The following is a 15081-nucleotide window of genomic DNA, read 5'->3' as shown; positions in this document are numbered from 1 at the left end:
TTGTATTTTTCCAATGTTGCTTTCAATTCTGCTTCACCCTTATCTTTGGAACATAGCCTGTCTTTCAAACATCAGAATAATTGTTTTAGATATAATGGGATGTCTGAACGCCCCCCCCCCCCCAGCCCTACCCCAACACAGTGTTAACTCAAGGACTTATTAAAGGTTGGCATTCCAAGTATAAAACACGTATGCTATTTTGAAGCCACTCTGGGAATTTTGATACTGGAATCATGTGACGGGGACAGGTGCAAAAGGGGTGAGACTGCCTTTAAATCTGTGTATTATATTTAAAAAATATATATATTTACCAATGACACATCGTCAAGTATTAGGCCAAAGGTTGATGCTCGTTCAGTGAGATCCTCGCTGACTTGTCGGGAGACCAATTCTCGCTGTGTAATGAGCTCACCTGCATCAAAACGAGCCTAGAAACAAAAATAGAGGCAGTGAGACATGGACAAGCGAATCAGGTATAAAAGTCAGTCGAACCAGGAAAAGGTGCCAAATCCCAGAATTAAAAAACAGACCAGCAATTTGGGAAATGTTGAAGCAGTGCAAAGCTACAAAGAAGGGTAGCCCTGACTTTGAGGAGGAGACGACACAAAAAAGGGAAAAGTCAAGGTACATAAGCAACATAAAAGCATTGGCAAAGCCAAGACGTTTGGCTTGCGAAGGCTAGGATAGCCATTTGCTGGGTACTGCCGTAAAGCACTACCTGGCACATACTCCTAGTACCTAGACATTTGTTTTACTGGCGATTTTTATTTAGAATGGGCTTAATGTCAGACTCCTCCAGGCTCCAAGCAAGTTGATGGCAGCGCCTGGCAAATTACTGTACAAGAGTCAAAACTGTGGGCTTTGCCAAAACATACTTTTTAACAAGACTTCAGTTCAAGAAAGAACAAATGCAAGGACAATGAAGTAGGTGAAGGCACACTTGGTTCAGACTTTACACAGGGAGCCAATTTACAGCTGCAATAAGCCATTTACTTCAATGGGCTGCTTCGAAATATGGGTGGCAGCCCCATGGCCATCACAAGGTTTGAGGTTACTGCACAATAGATGTGACTCAAAGATATCCTACAAGTGTGTGTCTTGGGCAGGATGTGGGGAAGAGGGGTGGCTATAAGGGTTATGTCCATGGACAGTTAACAGGTGGGTAAAAAGCCAAAGCTCTGCACGTCGCCTCAAGGCCCATCTCGGTCATATCGTAACTCCTATGGAAATTGTTTTGGCATAGGGGTACAGGCAAAACTAAAGGAGACACCAAGTAGAACAACTTTATTTCAGTTGAATATCATCTAAATTAAAACAAAGAAGCACTAATTAAAGTAATATATAGGGGTGTTGGTGAACAAAAGCAAATGGAAGATCAAGAATGACGTCAGTTTCCACTTACGACAACAGCCTTCAGAATTTCTGTAGTGATGGAAGGAAGCACTCTCTCGTCGTAATCTTCTCCGATGCTGGTAAATATCCGTGGTAGTTGGTTAGCTACAGGTCTGAACAGGATTCGCAGTGTGATATTTACGTTCTGCAAGTCTGAAAAAAAAGGTCTTTAGAGAAATTGCACAGCACTAACCAAAAACAAAGCTGGAGCTGCTACTAAAATGCTTAGAACAAGCTACAGCAATTGGTAAAACAGTTATAGGTTGCAAGGAAATGTACAGGCAAAGGCATGGCAACTAGATGCAGAAGAAAAGTAAAACAATGGAAAGTACGTTTTGTGCGTGAGCTTCTGGGACAAAATGTAGACATTTCAAAGGGCAGCGTTCACCGATATGAAAGCCATGCACTTCCCTCTTTAGGCGTTTAGACGGTTGTGTTAAGCTACTCACCTTTGCTGCCAGTAATAACTGGGACATTGCGGGGTCGCGATCGACAGTCAAAAATAATTGGCTTCTGCACCCAAGGGATGAGGAAGTGTGTTCCTTCTCCGACCACTATGTCCTGAACACCACGAAATCGGTCAAAGATAACTGCTCTGTGCCCCGCATCCACTGCAAGGGAAGATATGTCACATCAGGTTGAAGACACATGTTAAGGTGAAAGGAGAGTATAATGAAGTATTTACTAGGAAACGGAACTCATTGCACAGGGTGGGAGTAACAAACATACAACTCAATATAAATCTAGAGAACATGTTCTGCCACGCCAGCAGCACAACAGAATGTCAATGAAGGCCAGAGATTTTAAAAAAAAAAAACAATCTTAAACCATTTGCTGTGTTATATAAGCCAAAGATTTGTATTTTAATCTACCCGCCACTCACAAGAAAAGTGCACAAACGGGCATTAGAAGAAGGTTCTGGAAGAAGGTTACAGCAGCAATCTACTACAGATGTTTATGACCGCACACTAAAAGTCAAACCAGACACTATTGGACCAAAAGAGACCGGAACTGAAACAGATATATGTATACATTAAAAAAAAGCCGATATTATCAAAAGGTATTAAATGTTTGGATGACTAAATGAGTGTTTATGAACCTAGCTAGCTATCAACTACACGTTTACATTTGACCTACTTATTACATCAACAGTTGACATGTTCCTCAGCTATCAAAGTTAACTGACGCACATGTAGCATATCAGACACTTCCCATTATACTACATCATGGCAAATTTCCAATATTCTTATTTGGGCCATCACTGCTACTTTACATTATGTCCACTGTGCAGCCAGTTAGGTCACACACCATGACACATTTTCATTATGTGAATATAAAACAAGTGCCCAGCAAGTTTCGCCTTCGGTACACATGTAGATTATACATATCACCAGTGCAATGGCCACTTTGCACTAGTCTTAATGCTGGAGCAGGGACTGGTCTTGCACCGATTGCAGTGCCAGTAAAATACAAAATATGGCTGGGTGTCACAACCGCACAATGCTGGAATTCCACTGTTGGAAGCATTAGCACAATTACTGTCCTCGTGCAAGGGCTAAGACAGCACACATTGGGCCATTGCGCCTGCACTGCTAACTGTATCCCCAGTTCAATGACCAAATATGCACAGCTTAACCCTGATGAAATGGCAACATCTGCACCACCGCTCACACCACCACATTCGTACCAACACGGACATTGTGCGAGTGCCAAGCCCAGCATATAGCTCACCATCGCACCAACTCTACAAGCAGCGACTGAGTCCAAACACCAATCCCAATTGCACATGACAGATCATACAAGGGACGGTCATGGTACTCGCAAAAAAGCTTCCGGTATTAGTCTCAGTGATCTGGATATTTACTTGGAAGATTACTGAGATGAAAAATGTCAAATCAGACTTAAAACAATCGTGGAGTGCAAGCTGTTGTAAAAGCCAAGTTTATGCAGCTCACACTGAAAAATAGAACATATCCACAGAATATACGGGAAAGCAACGAGGTTTGGGTGCACTCTCAAAAAGAGGGCGTGCCAAATACAATCCTCAAAAAGAAAACAAGTATGTATGATCATATACAAAGACTCTGGTGTTGAGGTTGATGCAGACAAATAAACAAAGGGGTAACTTCCAGATGCAAGCTACAAGCCAGGCAGAAAAAGTTACTTGCCCCCTTAGCTTTCCACATGGACACAGCACACCATTTCTCAATCTCCAACAGATAGTGCCGACGTCAATTTGCGAGGCTGGGCCTACAGCCCATTCTTCAATCACAACTTAAGGGCTAAAATCGGGTACAATTCTTCAGTGGAATCTGGTCAACATGTTTGTATTTCTCACCGTTATAAAGAGCAGAGTTGGCGACTCCTCCAGCTATGGCCAATCCGAGGCCAAACTTGCCAATGGTCTCAAACAGTTTTGCTGCCATTTTATTCTTGTATACAGTTGCCTTCAGTTATACCTGCAGAATCAAATGATAATGGTTAAAAAGGTACATCCAAGTTCAATTAATGCCTACCGGTTATTCTCCCTCATTTCACCCAAGTTGAAAATAATGCCCTAGCTAATGATGGACATTAGTCGGAGCTGGGGGTACACTGGTGTCCCGCCAACGGGAAGCATAGTGGCACTGCCAGCAAGCACAGAGCAGACACTGGTGGCTTTGGGGGGAGAACACATGCCTAAGTTTTACAATAGTCACTGTGAATCCATGTACCAATCCTAGATAATTCAAGATGGGAAGTGTGCCCTAGATAGGTTCAGCATTCAACTGTAGACCTCTTACAGTGCACATGACCATTGCCAAATTGGTACTCGGGATCCATGTACACGGCATCCTAAATATTTTCTTTTTTTAATGTAATCTTTTATCGACATTTAAACCATTAAACCAAACAGTGGGGTCAAAACAGCAAGTTAAACATATTGCGTACAATGTTGACATTCTGCTATTGTGAATCCTACCCCTCCTCACCCTTCAATTCTGTGCTATATCCACATATGAACCAAAATTATACTCAAAGCCGAGTGTTTCTGTGCAGTTGGTACATACCTCTCCACGTCCATAAGCCTCATCAACTGGTGCTGTGTTTTCCCATACATTCTGCATTTCACATTCCCGGGCGTAAAGTCATACGGGACCCAGGATAAAGTGTGGGTTCTCCAAAAAGATTAAATACTGCAAACAAACCAACATAGCGATATACCGCACCACTTGTACCCAAGTTGCAAAGAGTCATTTATCTACTGCAGCGCTTGCTGTTACAGATTATGGTCCACCAAGTACCAGAATGTATCTGCTTGTTTGTTATTATGATCTTTTTATAACTACTACTTTCTGCAGTGCATGTTTTTGATAACATTGTGGGAGCATGGTGGGGTGAGGAAATCTCCCTTTTCCAAAAGTATGATGGCTTTGCAAGCTGTGAACATAGTCCTATGTAGAAGCTTCCTTGTCAATGACTCATCGTGCCACTCATTGGCATCGGGTCTGAATAACATCGACATGGGGGATAGCGCAACATCAGTGCCCTGTATACATGTAACATGCATCCAAAGTGGCTTAATTTTCGTACAGGTCCATAGTATGTGACTCATTGTGCCAAGTGCCCTACATTGTCACTAGCAAACAGGGGATTGCACCAGTTTCATGGTGTGTAACCTGGGCAGGGTAAACAAATTCTCTGCAGGATCTTAAGACTGCATCTCTGTATTATTAGATTGCACAATGCGTATTTGATCAAAGAGAAGTTATACATATCCCAGCATTTAGTGCAATATCTAAGACCTCTACCCACATATTTGCTAATATCGTGTTCCTATAGAGATTGTTGGGTGTGCATAGACAGTAATATCTCTGTATTCTGGGAAATTCTGACAGATCTCGTCCAAATGCAGCTTTGCTTGTTGACTGTTTGCTAGCTTGTGAATCAGATGCTGTATCAAGCACAAGTAGGCTTCAGACCATTGAGAGGAACAGAAATGGCACTGCTCTCAATCTGGGACGATCTAAAGACTAATGCAGACTCAGACAAAAGCACAGTAATACTTCTGGATCTCTCAGAAGCATTTGACACGGTCAACCATGATATCCTAATCAGATTATTTAGGAATCCCTGACCTATCACTATGGATAAAATCCTTCCTAACAGAACAGAAACTGTATGGATCAAATCTTTCAAAATCAACCCCAAGAGAACTCACCTGCGAAGTACCACAAGGATCCTCCTTATCCCCATTGCTTTTCAACATATACCTGGCACCATTAATCCAGCTCATTAAAAAACACGGCCTCACATGCTGCAACTACACTGATGACAGATTGTCTGCAAAATACAAGATACGTAGGAAGAAAACAACGCTGGAAGACTACCTACAAAAACGCTACTGCTGGATGAACACCAACAGCCTCAAACTCACCCCGAGTGAACCGCTATACCCCCACCCCCATCATCTGCATAACGTAGCCGATTCTACTGCGTCCAAGTGTGTTTCCTGTAAGAAAATGATGTCTCCCTGTAAGTCTCTCAGAAGGTTTAATAGTCCACACCGTTAAATGGGGTGCCCTAGTCCCACTACGTTGAGCACGATAAATGCAAGCAAAGCCATCAATTGTGAGGTGTATATAATCGGGTCATCCTGCTCAAGGTAGCCAGAAGCATCTCCCTGGGATCACAAGGGGGTTAGGACATGTAAAGTGTACGGTAAAGAGTTTGAGGCCCTTGTTATGATTGTATATGATTTGCGAGATAGTTGAAGATAGATGGTGTGAAACTTACCCTGTGTAATGTAGACAAGATGGACACAAAGGAGTATAAAATCAATAGTAGTATGCACTTGCAAATAGTTATCAAAAACACACACAAAGACTGTCCCTAAAGGGAAGCGCACCCTAACCCTGCCAGGGTAAGCTCTCCCTTGGAGGCTGGTGGGGCACCGCCTATCTAATAAGGATAGCAAGAGAACTTTCCCTCATCAACAATTCTACAGTTCAATCAGTCACACTCAGTTAAAAAAAAACAGAGCAAGTGTAAACTGAGACAGTTAACATTAGATCGTGTCTCTTCCATGTGGTGTGGGAGGTTACTTCTACCAGGAGTTTCTATATGTTTATTCACCAACTGGGTAGAGACCTACCAGACATCAGACCTTGTTCTGGATAGTTAAAAAGTAAAAATGCCCAAAAATTATGGGAGCCCCTACAGGTAGGCGGGCCAACTAGGGGATATCATTACTCTGACGTGTTCAAGCTTTACAAGCTTATAGGAACATCATCATGGTCATTACTTCTGTGATCAGACATCGGAGCAACAAGATAGAACCGGCTTATGACCACCGTCTCAGTTTTTCCCTCCTCTATGTACTAACTCTGCAGAGTCAACTACGTTCGAACAAGCATTACTTAAGAAAATCACCAAACTCCAGAGGCACATACAGTTTGTACATGACAACTGTTCCAAAAAACAACTCTCCTCTATCACAGAGTTTGTGATCATAGACAGTCACCGCCCCGCTCATCACATCCATGTGCATCTGCACCTCCATCTTGCGCCCTTATGTCCCATGTAAACTAGTGCCTCAGTACGGGACATGAGCCAGTGCCTCTAGGCTATCTGGGTCGAGGCGCTTGAATGACTACTCTGGGCTTAGATATTTCAGACATTAGAAATGTCCGAAACGCACCTCGTCACACCCCCAATGGATTCAGACGTGTATCTATGGGTCCTGCAGCCGTTGTTGCGATGCCACCCAACACTTTGTTCATCCTGAAGATGCCTGCTGCGTCGGGTCATCCAAGTACGACAGCAAGGAGTCTATGACAAGAAAGGAAAATTGCACTCATTCCCTTGTTCGTGTAACTAGGTTCACCTTTTAACATATCAAAAGTCGGGCCTCCTTTGGATGATCGCATTCATGAACAGGGTTCTGCACACCACTCCTCTGTGCCGCCAGTGCGCTGTCAGTTATCAGAGCCATGCATTGTGTTGGCCTCTTTAGTATCGCAGTGGGCCCGCTTGCTCCTATAGCTTTGCACTATTCTGTGCGTTACATCTGGCAGCAGCCCCTACGCATTCAGGTAGGGCTTAACGCTGCAAGTCACGGGCATACTCCTGCTTACCGTCATGCAAGCGGGGCACTTCCTATTCACCCGCAGCGGTGGCCAGGCATGGGGCGTTTCCATCCCCGATTTTGCCCATGCTCTGCTGGCACCTCACTTGGCCAAAAGGCTCCCCCCGCCAAGCCTTGCCGTGTTTGGGGCATCGGGCCACACACCTCGCCCAAACACTGGAATGCCTGGTCGACGTCTCCACATGGTTCTGGTCAGATTACTGTGGTGGCAAGTAATTGCGGTCAGTATCCAAGCGGGTTCGCTCTGAAGCTCTGACATTCGACAGCCATCATGCTCTGGCTCTCGACCAGAAATGTTTTAATGTCTAAATGATTATCAGGCAAAACGGAGGGGAATGCAGAGGGTAAAAGAGCGAGTGTAAGTGTTTGAGGTTTCTGGTTACGCTTGCGCGAGTCCAGCTTCACAATCAAAGTAACTTTCAAGTATCCAGGCCAGGTGAGAGGAAGACCCAGGGACTGCTTGGGCCCTTTTTAAAATAATATTTGTACTTCAGCTGCCCGAGTGCAGCCGTGTCCCCTCTCCCCTCCCGACCAGCTTCCCGTGCTTTTCCCGCCTCCCAACCCGCCCAGCCCCGCGATTGGCCACCTGATAGACAAAACCTGAACGCCCCAGGGCAGCCCTCTGCCCGGCAGCCCCTGCGGCTAAGGGCCCCAAGGCAAAGGGCGGCTCCAAGCTGTGTCTGTAGGTGTCCGCAGGGGAAGCCAATGAAGCCAGCAGTCAAATGTGGGCTCAAATCTACGGAGACCACACAAGTTAACCCAGATGTGCACTCCAGAAGCCTTATGTTCGTGAAAAACACAGCCCCCACCACCCTCTAACGTGCCTTCATTTTTACACAGGAGTACCCTTATCCAAATGTATGTGTGCAGACTACTTGTTGGTGATAATTCTACTTGTTTTTGGGGTAGCTTTTTTTTTATGGCAATGCCCACCCCTCTAAAACTCCAGTAAACCTCAACAGCCACACATTCTTAATATTAAATAATAGCATGTGTCATGCACAGGTCTTATCTCCTTTAAGCACTGTAATAGGTATTAGATCAGAAAAATCAATGTATACATCTTTGAAGTATAAAAGAGCAGAATAAGCAATTCCGGGATGCTAAACTCTAGTGTAGGCTGAACATTAAAGGTGGGAGAGCCAGGCGAGGCTCAAGCCAACCCAGGTCAAGTAGCTGCTTGGAGCTCTGTGTGAGCTAATGAGCTCTTGGAACCGAGCCTGCACCCACCCAATACCGATCGGCTTCACACGAGATTAAAGATGTATTGTGAAACATAACAGACTGCTTAATCAAGGGGCAGGCAACGTCCCCAACGTACTCTACAGCCCCATAAAGCGATTCATGATCCCCCAAGCCCTAAACCCCACCCCCTTATCCAGCCTACACTTACAGGACTAAGGCACATTTAAAATGCAGTGTGCTCGTCTTATGCATAAAAGCAGGCCTGGCAGGGATCACCAGTACTTGTTCTGGCTACTCCTTTTGTCACACCCAAGCCTCAGTGCAACCACAACAGTGCTTTCGTTTTTTCTCCCATCTTCTCAAACTGATATTAACTCCTATCTCTCTCACTAACTCTGGAAGGAAGAAGTTCAAGAGGGAAATCCTGGTCTCCAACACAGGCCTCCCCATCGCTGATGCGTACACAAGTGCTTGCTCCAGACAGACTCTCACCGACATCCTCTTTGTTGTTCCCGCACAAGACCTATGAACCGCTCATATGTTTCGGCTCTCTCTCCCATCTCTTCCGCTCCCATTAATGGCTGCACTCAGTGGGAGGTCCTCGTGGCCTCATTCCACTCCTCCAAGACCATCAATAATGTCTATCCGAATGGAACTGTCTTGGTCCAGGGCCCTCAATCTCCTTTTGGATAGGCGTCTCCTCCCTTCTCCTACCAACTCCTTGCTCACTACTATGCCATCTCCTTTCTGGCTACAAAGCCACCTCCTGCCACCACCTCTGCCCACTCTTGGGCACCTATGCAACTTTGGCTGGGTGTACCTATACCCCACCCCGGAAGTCTTTAAAGTGTGGAAACCTGCTCCACATCGCTACTCAACTCTCTGCTGTCAAAACACTCTGCCGACATCTCCGCAACAAACTTGACCTGGATGTCCTCGCTCATACCGAGACATGGTTCACGGCCAGCTCAGTCACAAGTTTTGACACTCTCCTCCCTGATGGAGAAAAGATCCTCTCCAAGCGCAGAACCAACCGATCAGGAGGTGGAGTAACTTGAATCTTTCCGGAGTGGGTCCCTGCTTCTGTCATTTCTACACAGGTCTACTCCTTTGAAAGCATGGTCCGCAGGCTCTCCATCTCTCCTGGCCTCTCTCACTGGCCACCATCAACAGGCCACCTAGTCAGGTTGCCCATGTCCTCTCAGAGTGGGCTGACCTCTCCTTGCCTCTACCTCTCAACTCTTGGTATGACTTCAACCTCGCCACGCTGAAACAATTGCAGGGTGGCTGAGAGGAAGTGGAGGGCTTTAGGCGCATCCTCTGACAAACTGGCCTGCCGCCTGCTCCAAAAGCAATACAGACTGTGTTGCCCAGGAAGAGAGTCCACATCCAAGCCTCTGTCTTTGCGGCCTTGGCGAAACTCTAAAATCTGCAAGGAGCTGACCAATCCTTCTGCAGTCTCCACCTCTCCTGTTCCCTCCCAGATCCTCTGTGTGACTCTGGCTTCTCACGTCACCAATAAAAATCAGGACATCCTGTCCTTCCTCTCCTCTTCCTCTCAACTCTACCTCTCTCGGCCCCCCTCTGGCCACCTCTCCCTCTCCTCCTCTGTCTCAAAACACTAGACGATGTCACCCAAACAGGCGCTTCCCTGCTCCTCCAGAACCATCAAGGACCACATTGACACCCTTGCACGAGCCATGGCCGACTTATGCAATCACTATTACACCACTGGATCTCTCCCCGCTCTCTGAAAGCACTCCCTTGTGCACCCCCTCCTTAAAAAGCTTTATGCCGATCCCACCTGTCCAGAAAACTATCGCCTGATCACTCCTTTCCTGGGCAAACCCCTGGAAAAGCTGGCAAACCCCTGGAAAAGCTGGCAATCCCTCAGCTTACTCTCCACACTGAATCTGTTGGTTGTCTCCATTACCATCAGTCTGGCTTCAGAGCAGCCAGAGGCACAAAAACTGCTCTCCTGAACACCTGCTCTCTAATCTTGACTCCAGCCTTCCTTCTGTCCTCCTGTCCACATCCTCCTTGACCTTTCCTCTGCTTTTGACACAGTCAATCAGGCCATCCTGATCAATCGACACTGAGAACCTGGGCATCACCGATCAGGCCCTGGATTGATTGACCTCCTTCCTCCTGGACTAACCCACCTAGGTGGAACTTGGGTCCTTTCTCTCCACATGTGGTGTTCCCCAGGGCTCCATCATCTCACCCTGGCTCAATGTCTATTTGGCCCTCTTTGGCCTACCTAATCTCAGTATTATGTGGATGACACTCAGCTCTCTTTTAGGCTCCCCTCAGCCTCCTCTCTAGCTTATTACGGACTGTATCAGCGATTCAGGTTAGGTGCACCTCAAACAATCTCTGCCTTAATGCCAGCAGACTCAGATTCTTTTCATTGGGACCCCTGCTCGCTCTTTCCTCCCCTCTCTCTCACTCTGCCCTCCTCGGGCCCTCTTCACCTTCCTGCGAGGCGATATACCTTGGTGTCATCTTCGACTTCGCTCTCTCCTTCTCTCCTCACATCACAGGCCTTGCCAAGAAGGCCCACTAGCAGCAGCACCTCATCAGAGGTTTTCTTCCTTTTCTCACTCCCCCCGAGGGGCTCAATGTCCCCAGAGCCCTGGTTCTCTCTAGGCTAGACTACAGCAACAGCCTCTGTCCCAATCAGCCTTCCTCTAATCTCTGTCCTCTGCAACTAATCCAGAACAGGACAGCAAGACTTATCCTTGGCCTCAAGCCTGGGGGCTATCTCTCCAGCCCTGAAATCGCTCCACTGGCTGCAAGGATCAGGTTCAAGACCGGGGCACGCACTACATCCAATTCCATCTTCCAAAATACCTTCCCTCTCGAGCCCTTCACTCACCTACCTCCACCTCTGAGGGTCAGACGCTTCTCCAGGCAGTGTGGTGGTTGGGGGGGCGAGTAGGAGTAGATCTTCTCCTCTACAAGTGCCTCCCTCTTGAATGGCTTTCATACCACTCAAAAACTTGAGCCGGACCACCTGAAGTTGCGGAAGCAGCTCAAGACCGTCCTTTTCTCTGCTTTATCTCTCACTCCCCTGCTGCCCTACTTGCCCGCTTCATCGACTGGTTGCTTGGCTACCCAGAGTCTCCCTGGGTACCAGGCTCCTTCCTGATGAGTCTCCCCGGCACTGCCTCTGGGCCTACCGCACACTTAGGGGCTGTAACTAACCTCTACAGTCCCCTGCCTCCTTGCACTTACCCAGAGTCGTGCTGCTTTGGTTGCACTTCCCCCTGCACTTCGCGTTGTCGCACTTGCACGATCTGAATGACTCAAGGCCTAGTAAGATTGTTTGCTTAGTCCTCCCTGTCTTTCCTCCCTTGTCTTGTCACGCCTACAAACACTTGTGTACAGGCGTGTTATAAATGACATGACATATATAGCATTGCTCGGGCTAGAGGGCGATAGTGCAGATGCATGGAGAGACCATATCGTCACTGCAGCAAAAAGGCTCTGTTTCACAGGCGACCCAGCTGGCTGACCTGGTCCTGAGAGTTTTATTAACTAGTTGATGAGCCCGGGGTGGGGGAAGGGGCCGTTAGCTGGGGTGATCCGAGATTACACTTACTGCACCTTTGAAATTATATAGTGTGTGGCCAAATGACAGTATGTTTATTTTAGGAGCCTCAAGCCCCACTTCTGCTCTCCAGCGTTTCTGTCTGATTACCTAACTTTCATATATTCGTACATGACCTGATGAGCCAGCAAATGCGAGAGCACCAGGGAACATGTCACTGCAAGGTCAAACGCGGATCCTATTGAAAGGACTTGCCTTTTCTATTTTGGCAAAATGTTAAATACAAAATATATATGGAAATATTTTTAAAATCACAACTATTAGTTGACTGAAGATGCAGCAGAGACCATTCCAAAATCTCTGGTGCTTGTGGCTTTCAACTGAGAAAACCCACAGGCAGTGCTGGAAAAGGAAATTAAAAAAGAAAAAACCTTTAGGATTCCAACTAGGTGGTTTGGGGTGCAGGTATTGATGGGAGCAGGAATTGGTTGGAGTAATGGCATGCACGTGACAGGCTTAGAAAGCATATAAAACACACAACTAAAATAACACTGCATTTTAGAGAGGTGACCTGAACCGTGTATACATCACATAATAAACCAACATAGCCGAGAAAAATAAAAATTCTAGATTCATGCTCCCAATCCTGAACGAAAGCCTGCAATTCAATCATCTAGCCCCCTCCTAAATATTTAATTACAAATTGTTGGGCTTAAAAGGTGGGCACCTTTCATACTTTGCCAGTGTAGTTATTGGAAATTCTCCTCTCAGATTACCGATACCATGCTTTTACTGCTGCCTACATACGAGTGGTCATGATCTTGTGATGTCACTTCCTGTGATGTTTGAAATGCCCCACAAATCCTAGGGCTGGCCCTGTCCATGACCATGTTCTTTAACTTATGTGTAAAGCGCTCCATTGCTTCCTGAAACTAGATTCGCGCTCAATAAATATCATTAAAAAAAAAACTGTCCATGAAGGCTTAGTATAACAGTTAATGGGGAAGAAAGGATCTGCACGGGGAGCAATCATAAGGAGGTTAGGATTTCCTCATCTATTCTGTCCCCCTACTCCATTGGTGTCAGGCAATGCGCTGCAGGACTCAGGTCCGCCCACGCCCCTCTGCGTTTTTACAGAGCTCACCTCCTCCCACAGAGAGCAGGCTGACCCTTTTCATTCATATGGATTCGTTGTGCTTCCAACATCCATGCACAGAAACTGCCCACGTCAGACGCGACAGCTTCACATAGCCCTTGCTTTAATCAGTGGAACATGTGCTGCCAGAGCGTCTGGATGTCAGCCGACTTCACCCCTGAAGTTCCCGACCTCTGCCGCCCTCTGCACATTCAAGTGCCAGGTCCTATTCCCTGACACATTGCCAAGTCCATAATCAGCCATCCATAAGCGCCAAGCTCTACCTTTTATCGCAGAAAAGCCTAGCTCCTCTGTGCATTCCCGACTGCAGTGTCAGGCAGTAATCACCCTGTACTCTTCGACCACAGCAGGGTCTGGTTTCTGTAACCCCCGCCCTTCCCAAAAAAAACCTCGGCCAGACAATTAACCTCTTCACACCATACACACGGTTAATTGCCACAACGATGCAGCGCCACTGTCCGGAACGGCGAGGAAGGGAACAAACGCCGATAATTTCTCCTTTCCTGCAAACTACACTCCACTGTACCTTGTCCTGCGCCAGCGCTGACCTCCACATGCGACACCACAATAGTACGCCTGCGCAAACAGCTCCGGGTTCCCCTCCCATTGGCTGCCTGGCCGCGCAATCCTCTATGGGGTTTGTAGTTACACGAGCATTGACTTGCCTCATTTCCGCACAGATCAGACTTCAACAACCGACTTGCAAAAGGGTGACTTAGGCGTCCGATACCTCCTTGGACAAGAAAACTCAATAGAAATAGAAAAAAGACCTAGGTCAGTTTAGAAGTAGCATTACATATTGAATTTTTCACAATTGTGCTCTTCCCTTTAAACAAGACTACAGTCCTAGAGCACAGCAATTATATGATTAGACGAGGTAGAGGTACTGTCGCTTGATATTACACAAAATGGTATATGTGGTGTTATGTGAGGAATTATTTATCCAGTGCTCAAACCATAAGGCAAAAGAGCGCTCTAGGAAAATTAAATAAACAGAATTATGTGATGTACCATTGTTAGTTGGGGAGATGAGAAATAAAAACGTTTTTAGACCTTTCCTGAAAATACTCAGATTGGACTCGGATCTAATATTCAGGAACTTTATACCATATTTTATCCATAGCTCTCAACCATTTGTGTCACAAAGGCGGGTGTAATCACCCGATTTTGTTTTTGGCGGGTGAGACGCCCATTGGAATGAATGGGCTTGCAGGAGGCTTGGCGGGTGAGTCAGCCCTTCACAAGGTGACACCCGCCAAAAGCGTGTGAGTTGAGAGCTATGTTTTATCAGCCTGCACCGAATAACTCCTCCCTCCATCTAGGGCAGGTTCACGTCAGTGACGAGGCAGAGCAAAGTATGTAATTATTTCCAATCTGCTAAACAAAAGGCAATACTGTATATGCCAGGTGTTGTGTAGAGAAAAGGCCACATCAGCGTCCTGAAGGATTACGTCGGGATGCGAGGAAGTGAAATAAAAGGTTGCACTGCCTGCCAAAATGGGACAGTGCGAGTGGTAACCTACGAGAGTGTGTATTATTAGGTCGCAAGCATCAGACGGGCTGCCGCCAGTTCCTAGTCCGAGCCCATGTCACACTGGCGACGAGGATGGGATCCTAACCCACGTGCCTGCTGGGCGTGCACATAACAGCATGCCAGCGACGGCGACC

General features: G+C 46.6%; 1 protein-coding gene across 3 annotated transcripts in view; it reads right to left on the bottom strand.

The window, feature by feature from the left end:
• PHB1 (prohibitin 1) overlaps positions 1-14121 on the bottom strand; it is a 33514-nt gene extending 19393 nt beyond the window's left edge. Inside the window, exons 1-5 of one of the 3 annotated variants that reach the window (XM_069634386.1) lie at positions 13940-14121; positions 3731-3851; positions 1842-2003; positions 1403-1545; positions 312-428 (exon numbers count right to left, since the gene is read on the bottom strand). In XM_069634386.1, coding sequence (XP_069490487.1) covers positions 312-428; positions 1403-1545; positions 1842-2003; positions 3731-3818 — 510 coding nt within the window. In that variant the 5' untranslated portion in view covers positions 3819-3851; positions 13940-14121. Of the gene's footprint in view, positions 1-311; positions 429-1402; positions 1546-1841; positions 2004-3730; positions 3852-13820 lie in introns of all 3 variants that reach the window. The other 2 variants (XM_069634387.1, XM_069634388.1) reach the window with 2 other exon arrangements.
• Between the last annotated feature and the right edge of the window lie 960 nt (positions 14122-15081).

Source organism: Ambystoma mexicanum, chromosome 13 (assembly GCF_040938575.1).
Source record: "Ambystoma mexicanum isolate Mex_15411 chromosome 13, UKY_AmexF1_1, whole genome shotgun sequence".
Classification (NCBI taxonomy): Eukaryota; Metazoa; Chordata; class Amphibia; order Caudata; family Ambystomatidae; genus Ambystoma; species Ambystoma mexicanum.
This window is presented reverse-complemented; position numbering and strand designations above follow the sequence as displayed.